The sequence below is a fragment of the Impatiens glandulifera genome, chromosome 7, assembly GCF_907164915.1.
Source record: "Impatiens glandulifera chromosome 7, dImpGla2.1, whole genome shotgun sequence".
Lineage (NCBI taxonomy): Eukaryota > Viridiplantae > Streptophyta > Magnoliopsida > Ericales > Balsaminaceae > Impatiens > Impatiens glandulifera.
In genome coordinates, this window is record NC_061868.1 from 41,580,589 (window position 1) to 41,593,302 (window position 12,714).

General features: G+C 29.6%; 1 protein-coding gene across 1 annotated transcript; it reads right to left on the bottom strand.

Moving 5' to 3' along the window:
- Window positions 1–5,758: 5,758 nt before the first annotated feature.
- Window positions 5,759–7,433, bottom strand: LOC124909928 (auxin response factor 10-like). The gene is made up of 3 exons (XM_047450556.1): window positions 6,684–7,433; window positions 6,396–6,623; window positions 5,759–6,313 (listed from the first exon to the last, which is right to left on the bottom strand). Exons 1-3 carry the CDS (start codon window positions 7,431–7,433, stop codon window positions 5,759–5,761), a joined length of 1,533 nt encoding a protein of 510 aa, XP_047306512.1.
- Between the last annotated feature and the right edge of the window lie 5,281 nt (window positions 7,434–12,714).

A 12,714-nucleotide genomic window follows, 5' to 3' on the forward strand; every position in this document is an offset into this window, starting at 1 on the left:
TTAAATGGTGCCCCCTATCCCAAGTTATGATTTTTTTTAAAGTTCATTTTTTATTATTTAATCTTCAGCATCCTCGCGATTTCTACATCTGAAACTTCAAATACCCACAACTTTCGATTTGGGAATCCTCATGGGATGAGCGAGTAGGAATTGGAAAGGACTAAGTCTTGCCTATAACTTTCATGTTTTGAACGACAACAAATAGAAGTCGTACCGCACGGGAAAACAACTGTACTGGAACCGGTCACCACGTGTACCATCTTTGCTACGGGCGAACCACAAGGCTTACATGGTATCATTTGGAATCTAACTCAAAAGTCTTTCCAATGATAGTTCATTCAACAAAAATTTCCAAGTGAATTGAATGAAAGTGTAGCCTACCTTCAGTTAGCCCCTAGGGTTCAAATCTGGAGCATGGGTTCACTTGAATCGACTCAGAAAGTGTTCTAAATGTCGATCCATGGTTCGGGATTGGCGCCATTCGAAAGACGCATGGATTAGATTCCCAACCCAAGTTGAATCATTCAAATCCACCAACTACAACACAAGTTATGAATTTTTAAGTGAATGGGTATCCAGATTGATCTTCATTTAAACACATTCTCTTCACGTCAATATTTCATCTAGCTAAGGGATCCCAACGTGAAATTGAGCTTTTAAATGACGGTTGCCTTAGCTTTTTAATTATCACACTGGATATTATTAAAAAGTGAAATCTTTCTTTCCCCCTTTTTTATTATTATTTTGAAACTCGTTTCTTTGTTCCCCTTTAGTAACCTCTGCTTTAATGAGTCAACTCAGCCGAGTTTTTACCCAATGAGTCTGAAATTTTTATGGTGGACTCAAAACCCAACGACCTTGAAGCATCTTTTGGAATCAGCTCAAATGATGCCCCCTATCCCAAGTTATGATTTTTTAAAGTTCATTTTTTTATTTAATCTTCAGCATCCTCGCGGTTTCTACATATGAAACTTCAAACATCCACAACTTTCGATTCGGGGATCCTCACGGGATGAGCGATTAGGAATTGAAAGGACTGAGTCTTGCTTATACTTTCATGTGTTGAGCGTCAATAAATAGAAGTCGTACCGCCTAGGAAAACAACTATACTGGAACCGATCACCACATGTACCATCTTTGCTACGGGCGACATAGAGTGAGTTACACGAAGAACCACGAGGCTTACATGGTATCATTAGAAATGTAACTCAAAAGTCTTTCAATGATATCTCATTCACCCAAAATGGCCAAGTGAATTTAATGATATGAATTTTTAAAGTATAGTCTACCTTCAGTTAGTCCATAGGGTTCAAACCTAGAGCATGGGTTCATTTGAATCGACTCGGAAAGTGTTCTAAATATCGATCCATGGTTTGGGATCGACGCCATTCGAAATATGCATGAATTAGATTCCTAACACAAGTTGAATCACTCAAATCCACCAACTACAACTCAAGTTATGAGTTTTTAAGTGAAGGAGTGTCGAGAATGATCTTCATTTAAACACATTCTCTTCACGTCGATATTTCATCTAGCTAAGAGACCCAAACATGAAATTGAGATGAAATAGTCCTTGTAGAAGGCTCATCCCCCTTTCCAAAACATCCAAAATGATCGGATTTAATCATGTATTGAAGCCAGAGTGAATATTTGAATTTCAAATCCATCCAAACTCAAGATACTCAAAAAGGGTTAAGTTCATCTTTTCTTTTGGGGGTAAATCCTTTTTTTTCAAATAATCCCCCAATTTTATCAAAATTCAAATTTCAAATGAGCATTCAAACCCCTACCCCAGTTGGTTGACCCACATTTGACTCTCATTTGACCCGGGTTGACTCGAGTGGTTTGCGAGTTGACGCGCCGATTTGGCTCGTTCTTTTGATTTCTTATCTTTTTGAATATATTCTACACGCAATTGTAAACAAAAATATTATACTCAAAATTCACGATTTTTTGTGTCGGTCATTTTGAGATAAGAGGGAACACATGACTCGATTATTTTTAAAGTTTAAAGTTTGGATCATTGTTTTTAGACCTTTCCGAGTTGGTTTTCAAAAGACATTTTTATGTTTTTGTTTTTTCGGTTCAATAAACAAGCACGGGTGTTATATTAGACCAAATTATTAATTGGATACTTAGTGTGTAAAAATGGGGTGTTTATAGAATGTCCCTCTTGGACAGAGTTTGGAGAAAAGACTATTGATTTCATAAAACGTGTGTCTAAGTATGAACAATAGACACCACATTTTCTAACCCAAATTGAAAAAAAGAGAAAGAAAAGAAAGATACAATCTGACAACGTATTGTCCTTCATCAATTTTCTCGTTTAACCTTTACACATTCGAAGAAACCAGAGACATAAGCCGTGCAACGATCCTTGTGGTGTACTTGTAAGAGAAGAGTAGATGTTAGAACACATTTTTATACAAAATCTTAAATAAAAATTTTAGAAAGGAAAACATACTGTCATGATCCGATCTAACAATAGATGGTCATGAGTTGTCTTTATTCATATAGTCAATCTTGTGTGAATTCTCATAAGGTGGAATTTCACGAGTAGTAACCTGTAAATCAAAGTGAAACACGGTAACAAAACTCGTAGGCCGTTAGTTCAACAATCAAATAACAGACCTTCGTCGTATGTTCTGATCGGGGAAATCTACGACTTGGAAAATCATCTTAAAGGTTCATAAGTTGACAAAAATAGTCGCACCTCAAAACCTTTCGGAACCACATAACTTCTGAAACGACATACCTTTTCGGAGGTATTCCTCAACAAGACGAGATAAGTCTTTTCCTTCAGAAGACTAAAATCATCGAGGCTAAAATAACCTTGAATGAGATGATAGCATGCCACAATCCACGCAGCATCGTCGTAGCTTACTATATTCAAAAGAAATTTCCCCATGTGAACATCTTAACAATGGTATTCACGATGACCATAGATAAACAATCGCCTCCTGATTGTGAGAGACATAAAAGCATGGATTGATAAAACAAAAGGCACATTCGTACTACAATCCTCGAGGGATTGTAGTAGCGTGATCCTCAAAACGAGTTTTTTTTATATATGAATACCTCAGCGATGGCGTACATGATAACAAGAAAATAGAGAAAATAAAGCGTGAACATCAAAACGATGGTAACCATAATAACGAAGAAATATAAAAAACAAATGTCTCCCGACTACAAGAACAAATCGAAGCAGGGGTTTTCTTCAATTAAAGAACCTCGTACTACAATCTATGAGGGTTTGTAGTAGCCTAAACCTTAAAGAACAAATCTCATGTGAACACCCAACGATGATGTTCACGACGATCAGAGATAGAGAAAATAATCGCCTCTTGACTGCGAGAGCAAATCGAAGTAGGGGTTTTTTCCAATGAAGGAACCTCGTACTCCAATCCATGAGGGATTGCAATAGCCTGAACCTTAAAGAACAAATCCTCGCGTGAACACCCAACGATGGTGTTCACGACGATCAGAGATAGAGAAAACAATTGTTTTCCGACTGCAAGAGCAAATCGAAGTAGAGGTTTTCTTCAATGAAGGAACCTCGTACTACAATCCTCGAAGGATTGTAGTAGCCTAAACCACTATCACAATTAAACGTTTGAATTACACACTTAATCTTTATATATCACTCACACTTCTCTTAACTTTTCACTTATGTGAATTGTTTATCTATTTATAGAAGCAACTTGTCACAACTCCCTTAAAATCTTAAGTCTTTAGACGCTTCCTCATCGTTTGATCGTGCACTTCCACCGAAATGATGACATGTGAAAGATTGAGCGGACACTTCATCATTGTGCCTAACCCATCAATTTAATATCAACACAAATCATCCAAATAGATTAGATAAGTTTAAGATTTTTTAAGAAGGATTGAGCTTGGACACTTCATCATTGGGCCTAACCCATCAATTTAATATCAACACAAATCATCCAAATAGATTAGATAAGTTTAAGATTTTTTAAGTGTACTTACAGTTTCTTGTTTCAATTACAATTGGAATTTTTTTTGATGCTGGGCTATTTTGATTTAAAATTGGTTGATGAAAACACATGTTATTTGAATTTTAAATTTAGTAAAAATATTTAATCGGTGAATTAAGTAAATAATAATAATTTAGGAAACTTATCGACTTTATTTCAACTTAAAACGTGACACTTTTAAATTTTACAGAAGTCAGTTGATCCTAAATGTAATATCTTTATTCTTTCTAACACATAAACAAGATTCCTAAAACAGACAAATATGTTAATCAAATTTAACAAAAAAATAATAAAAATACCGTGGAGATAGCTAGTTTAAAACTCAATAAGCATAACATATTAGTTAGACAATCATATATTACATGATATATAATATCTATCACATAACTCTTAGAACTCATCATGTTTCATATCTAAATAATAAATAACAAAATTAGTGTACAAGGTAAGGATCAATAGGAAATAAGATAATATAATTCAATTATGATTTTGAAGGTTTTTATAATCTTTTGCTCCGTATTTTTAATGATGACCGTGCATTTAACAATCATGATGTCATTTTTGGGAAATATTGTGAATGATATAAGCACATGAATGTTTAAACAATAGTACTCATGTCATTTTAAATAAGTCATATTATTTATAATGAATTGTTTATTTAATAAAAATATCCATGTTTTTATTTTATTTTATTTTAATAAAAATAGTGTTACATAATTGTCAAATATATACTAATCTAGTTTTCAAACAATTTTTTATTATTATTAAAATTTGCAAGAATTTGTTGATTGAAGTATATATGAAAGAAAGAGAAAAACATCTCCTTCACATAATAAAGATGAAATTCAAATTCATTCAAACCTATCTAATTTGTTTTATCAGTTTACTTAGAACGTTTGAGTGAGAATTTAAATTTGAATCATAACACAAGCACAATTTTATTAATCATATGCACATATAATCTCACAAAATCATATATTTTAATCAAATAAAAAAAAATCTTACAAATAAATTCACTAAAATCAATGATTATCATAAAGATACAAAACATTTTGATCTTTAAACAATAATTTTCTTACTTTAATTATCCTTGTATATTTATTGTTACCATATAATTTTTTTTTTGTAATAACATAAAAAAACATTACCTAAGAAAGAACATGCATTGATTTTACGAAATATCAAAGAAATAAATTTCAAGAATCTGATGAGTCATACTCATATTAGAAACAATCAAACAAAAAATCTTCATACCAGCAAAATTGCAAGTTCTATGAAGAAAACCCAAAAATAAATAAATGCTTTTTCCCAAAATTAAATAAAATAAATGCTAACACTGCATGCATAATATTATTCCTCAAACACAAGTGAAAGTAGTACCTGCAACAAAGAACAATCAAAATTAAAAATTTAGACTTTCAATATTGTTACACATCTACAAATTACTAAAAATATATATTTTTCATACTTCTGTACACAAACAATATGGATCCACCCATCTGATTTGAAACCCTTTCTAAATCTAGGATATCAATAAATTTATTTACAAAACAATCTAATTCTATCAATTATATATATAGAAACATAATTTTGTTAGATTGACTAGATTTGTTACCTTGATTCATACCCAAATCCAAAAATTATTTTCAAATGGATCATTTACATTCTCCAATTGGAGCAAAACCGAGAATTGGAAGTGAAAATGGAACAACATGATACTAACCTTTAGATGAGTTTTACTTCACTCAGGCATGCATTTTCTAATCCATAGTAGAAGAAGGGGGATCCTTGACACAGATGTTCTTACCAAACAATTTGATTGAAGAATAATTATCAACATTATCCTTTTCTGAATATTCGCTAACCGTAGGTGGTGATTCAGAAGTGTGATTTCTGTTGTTGTTGTTTTGACTCTCGAGTGAAATGATTTTTCCTGAGTGAGAATTAGATGTGGATGGTGCAAGGCTCGAGTCAGAAGATAGTAGTAATCCGGGTTGGTGGTGCATAAAGTTAGGAAAAATGGGTATTTGATCGTATAAGTGGTGGTGATCTTGTTGCCTGGCTCCCTGCATGCCGTAATTACGAGCATGAATAGAGTAATGGATAGAAGCGGCAGCAGAAACATTAGCATTGTTGTTTAATGGTCCTGTCCTGATAGGAAAGAAATTTATTATTCTTCTTTTAGAACTTGCTGCTTTCTCAAAAGAAGCAGAAGTAGAAGCATAAAACAGTTCTGTTGGAGGCATATAGTGCTCGCATTCCACTTGCCATGGGCTTACTCTATTGTTCATGTTTTCTACACGGTCCCATTCAACCTGCAAACAGACACCTCGCGATTAAAAAAAAAGAAACCCTTCATATATTCAATCATTGATTCATTCATTCATACGTACATACCAAAAGCATTTTCCATGGAGAAGTTACACGCCATGGATTAGGATTAGGATTAGGATTAGGATTAGGATTAGGATTAGGATTAGGATTAGGATTAGGATCAAGATCAGGAGCTTGAACCAATTGTGAATTTACAGTGCCTTGATACCATCCCTTCTTGGAAGATGAATCATCACTCTGAATAGCCATCTTCACTCTAACTCCATCAGCCCAATTAAAGAAGCAAGATTTCTGAACCAATTTAGAATTGACCACAAATTCAGACCGACCAGCCATCGGATAATAACTTACCTGAAAAGGCTTGTTCGCCGCAGCTAACTCTGCTGCCTCCACAACCAACTCTTTCGAAATCACACCTTCATCATTACCACCTTCCTGATTTTCAGCCTGATCAAGACTATGAATCTCCCTCACTCTACGAATCCCAACATAATACTGATCTGTACTTGTATTCTTCATCAACACAATAGAATCACCTGGCACCAGTTTCTTAGCATCAACAAATATGCTCCAACCGGTCGTCAGTAAATGTCGGGGAGGACTACCTCTATAGACATGACGAAAAACCCATTCACGACCCACAACATCCTTAAACCGAAGAAACTGCACCGGATTTCTTTCATGAAGATTCAACTCCGGAAGTATCAATTGAGCGCAAAGCTTAGGCACTGAAAACCCTCCCCCGTTATTTGCGTCAGACGTCGTCAGTTTCTTGCTGAATGTTTCAATCCTCTCCTCGACTTTGTTCTCGATTGCACCTTCAATTTTCAAACTTTCATCGGAGCCGGAAATGGGTACTAATCGAATGCTAGCGAACAATTCGTCTGTTACAGAATTGGCAAGAAACCTAATGCCGGTAACACGACATAGAATTAAGGGTTTATCATAAACCGCCGGAGAAAAAACAGGAATTGATCGTAACTGCTCTGCATGACCTTCGGGGAAGTAGTATACAGATTCACCAACGGATGGAATTGAAAAAGAACCAACGCATGCTTTCCATACCTTGGAATCGACTACAACCGGATGATGATTAGCCATTATTAGGGTTTCACAGAGAAGAAGAGAATGATATTAATGTTCATCGGACCATTGTAGAGCCAAGAAGATGAACTAGTACTTCAGCTCAATTGTAGTGGATTGTTTCTTATAATGTTTTAAATTTGACAAAGTCTGATTCTTGAAATATTACTTGTTAGATTTTTATTTTCAAGTTAAAAAACCCTGATTTTAAGGTTTTTTGTTAATATAAATAATTGTAATTAACAGAACCACGTATAAATATTTTAATTGTTTTAAAATAATTATTTTATTTTGTTAATTTTTTATTTTATTTATTTTTTGGAACATTTTGAATTTTATGTTGGATGTCTATCTGAATAATTATGGGTAATTTAAGGTGATTAATTTTTTTTAATTTATATATAAATTAAGTAACTAAATCTGTTAATTTATCTTTTCAAACCTCCATTACGTAATTAAAGGGACATGTTAATTTTTAAGAGACCTAATCTAAAAAAAAGTATTTTTCTCCATGAATATAGCCAACACAAAACCTTTCAATTATATATATATATATATAAGAACATATAGTTATCTTATTTTTAATTTGTTTGAATCATTCTTTTATTATTAAAGTTTGTATTAATAAATTAGTTACCATTACCTTAATATTTTATTAAAAAATTCGATACAAAATAAATAACTTTATTTGTTTAAAAAAAATCAAAAATCATAACCAATAATGTTTGTTAAATTTTTTTTGATAATTTGTTTTTATTATTATATCTTGATTATCTAAAAAAATTCAACAAATTATTATTTTTTTTTAAATTAAATCACTTTAAATCATGACAAAATACTAATTTTAAATTTTTATTATATATATATATATATATATATATATATATATATATATATATAATTGTTTCAAAAATATATTATAATAGGTTTGATAGTTATCAGAATATAATTATTATTAAAATAAAATTATAAAAGTGAGAACTCATAAATCAATGGTAGAGTTACAATTTGAACCATTTACAAAAATAAAATAAAAAAATCATAAATTAAACAAATAACTTTATAAATAATATGATGTGATTTTCTTTCATAAATAGTTTGTTTGCTCTAATTATCTTTACAAATATGGATTTGGCTTAGAATAGATTTGGATTCCATCACTATTATATATATATGAATCGATGTGTTTTTCCTCTTTTATATATATATATATATATATATATTTATAAGAAATTGTTTCAAAAGTAAACACAGTTTTTATTTAAATAAAACAAAACATGAATTTTTGCAAGTATATAATTATTTTTATTAAATAAACAACACATTTAAACGTTTATTGATTCATTATGATTCAAATCACGGGATAAAATTACTAAAACACAATTGAATTATATAATCCTAACCCATATCAAAATATATAAGCATAATTAGCCTAAAGATGGGAACATATTGGTGAATTGTACTTTGACCGCAATTAGGTTAGTTGCCCAAAAATCTTGATTAATTTGAATACTAGTTCATGTGAACAAACTTTGTAAACATTTTTCTATTATATTATATGAAAGATATTAATTATAATGCAATATAAGATTTGATTATCAAGTTAATATATCTGCTTCATAAGTTTTACACTAACTCTATACTATTTTTATTATTTTCTTAATTTTGATTATAATCCAATTTATTTAATTTTAATAATAAGCTAATTAGAGGATTTTCAATAATTGTTGTGATGTTACCTATCGAGAAATAACTATAAACTCATTATAAGAGTGAGGTAAATAGACTATAGATATCTATATATATATAATGATGCTTAATTTTTAAAGTGTCCGAATTGCCGGGTCGAGAGCTGTGGTTAATTTGATACTTGGGTCGGATTGTGGGTTGACCCGTTTTTAAATTTAAAACGGTTAAAAATAAAATTAAAAATGCTAGAGGTATGTTTCGAACTTACAACCTAACAAAACAAGTACAACTTCTTAACCAACTAGGCTATAAAGACTTTATATTTTAAATTCAACACCAAATTTGATAAACGCGGTACGTTTTAATATTAATATAAGTTCAACTTTTTAACTAACTAATATATAATGATGTTGAGTAAATGGATAATTGGGTCGGATTGTGGGTTGACTCACCCATAAACTTAAAACGGTTAAAAATGAAATAAAAAATGTTATCCGTAATTTTTTTTCACGGTTTTTATATTATTACTCGTGCAAATGCACGGGCTAAATGCTAGTATTCATAAATACCTTTTAAGTTTGAGTTGTGGTGACAAAGTAATTTCCTTAGTACTTGAGTTAAAAGAGTTACAATTTTACTCTAGTCTCTACAAATATCATTACTTGATGAATGTTATTGACACACAAACGAAAAAAGATTAATTTGTTTAATTCTAATGTTAATTCATTTCTCCTAAAATAATATTAGTTCTTTCAATGGATCAATTGAACATATATGGTAAAAGACATCTTAATAATTCCAGTATTAATAAGCTTACCTAAAGATTGTTTAACCAAAAGATAATGGGGATTTAGAGCTAAGAATTAATGACTGGCATTGATAATAAAACATTAATTTCCATCATTTTTCTTGATTTGTCAGTTTATCCAATAAATACAATTTAGATTTTGTTGGGTTTCCATATATATTTGGATTTTTATTGATAAAAATAATTGAAAAGTGTAGAAATAGAAGATACATGCCATTTTGGAAAGGTTAACATTTCAATGTGAAAAGTGGTTATATTTATTTTGTTTATGGGTCGAAATATGTTATGAAACTTCAAGGTTTAATTTGAACCTCTTTAAAGCTTAAGGACTCATTGAGGAGAGTTGTTTTAATTTGTCTTGAGTTATAAAAAAAATTGATCAGTGAACTAATCAGTCCACAAAATCTACACTAACACCATTTATATTATAGTGTAATATATTAAAATTCCATATGAATTTTTATTTTAGAACTTTTAAAAAATATAAAAATAAATATATATATATATATATATATATATATATTTATTATTGTTTAGGATGGTAACACAAATATCATTATATTAAATTATGTTCAACTACCAATAAAAAATTATCTCAAAGAGGACCATTCAGATTGTTGAGAGATGAATTATAATTGTTTAGTAATTATAGAATTGGAATTTGGGAATTTAATTTCAATTTTGAAGTTTAATAGATTATTTAAAATTAAGAATTAAATTTGAATTAGGATTCCAAATAAATTCAACCTCGATTCCTTTTAGCTAGAAATTGTAATATTAAATTTATTTTTTCTATGTTTTTCAAAACAAAATATCTTATTAGTTAAAAGACAATTAACGTGGTTAATCAATAAATTCTTTTTTAAATTTAAGGGGTTAAAATATCGTATCGTTATTTTATTTTATTTTAATGAGAATCGAAACTTAAACAAACTCTTGACACATCAGCTATCCTAAATCCTAATTAGTTGTATCAAACCAATATTTTTATAAAATAAATAATATATATTAAAATTATTTTTATTATATTCTTTTTCAAACATAAGAATTAGAATTGATTTATAATTTTAGAGTTTTTACAAATATAAGAATTGAATTATAATTTAATGTTATTTCTCATTAAATTGAAACTCATATATACTTTAGGGAATGTTTTTTGTATGCATGTCAGTATAGATTCAAACATGAATTATAGCTAAGATTTTTCGTAAAAAAAATGAAATAATTTAATATATTATTTTTTCCTTTAAATTCTCAATTATAGTTAGTATATAGGTTAATTGTGAGAGAAAGAAATTTAAAAATTGTCATGGATTAATTAGTAATTGGATTCAAGTACTAGTAAGGGTAGCATCTCATCAATGAGATTCTGATCTGGAGCTATAGGACTAAAACCACTTCAAAAGTGTAAATGTAAAAGAACGACAATATATAATATTAAATTTGATAGATATTTTTTTAAGCAAGACCATGAAAGAAAAATATTATAAACAAACTACCTAAATTATTAAAGATATGGAAGCTATTAAAGATAAGGATGCCCTTTTACATTCCAAGCAGACTAGAAAACATAAAGTCTCATTCATTCCTAAGAAAACGTCAACATCTATCAAGGGTCTGCCAATCATATATCATTAGTGTTGTCATTTATTATTTTAATCTTTCAATGAATATAATGTATATAAATATTGTTGATGTAATATTTACGTATATAAAAAAATATAATTTCCTTTCTATCATTATTCTATCCTTTCTCACTTAAATATGTTCAAAACTAGATATTGATGCAAGATTCTTGGCCAGACATTTATAAACATTTTAGTGCTACAAAATGTAAGAAATGATAAGTATCTAAAAACGTTGAACAAAGCTCTCCAATGTTTTTAAGGATAGAAATGAAAAGAAAGTCGCGTCCAACCAATAAAAATAAGAACAAAATAAATTTTGTTTTCCCTGTGAAAAAAGGGACATGTAAAGGAGAGAATTATTTCAATATTCTTGATTTCTCGACATATATGTTGAAGCTTCCGGGATTAGGTTAGTCTCTTGATTTTACTATTTATATTTATTTATTATTTGATTTTAACATGAATACTAATAAGAACCTAGAAAAATAAAAATAAATGGAAAATTGAATCAAACATACATACAATTTATGAGTAACATAACAAAATTTGATACAGCCAGAGTTATGTATTTAAGAACATAATAAATAAATAAAAACATGTTTAAATTTCTGAAATATATGGCTTAAAAATATTATTTTTTCTTTCTATTTTAAATATAATCTCATTTTCCTCTTGACCGATTACAACGACCGATTACACTTACTGACAGCGAATTTAGATCTTAGATGGCCCCTTGTAGAAATATTTTTAGTCGAGGTTGGTCAGGCCATTGTAGGATCGTAACCATAGTTGGTCCGACAATCTCTTTAATGACTGTAGAAAACTTGTGTGATTGGTCAGCACACCGCAAAACTTGTTAAAGATAAACAAAACAGCATATTAGAATAATTTCATATTTTTATCGTTTAGATTGATTTTTATATTTGACTAGAAATGAGAGTGAGCGGGAAAAGTATTAATCAGAAATGTGTATGGAACTATGTGTCATATTTTTAGTGGAATGAAAATTTAATAAAGAAAATTTTCAAATTTTAAATTTATTATAAAAATGACACATCATTCCCTACAACTTTATCGCTATCATTTCTCATATTTTATTATTAATATTTTTGTTAAAATTATTTAATTTTTAATTAGATTTTGTTGATTTATTTTGGATGAGTTTTTCTTTTCA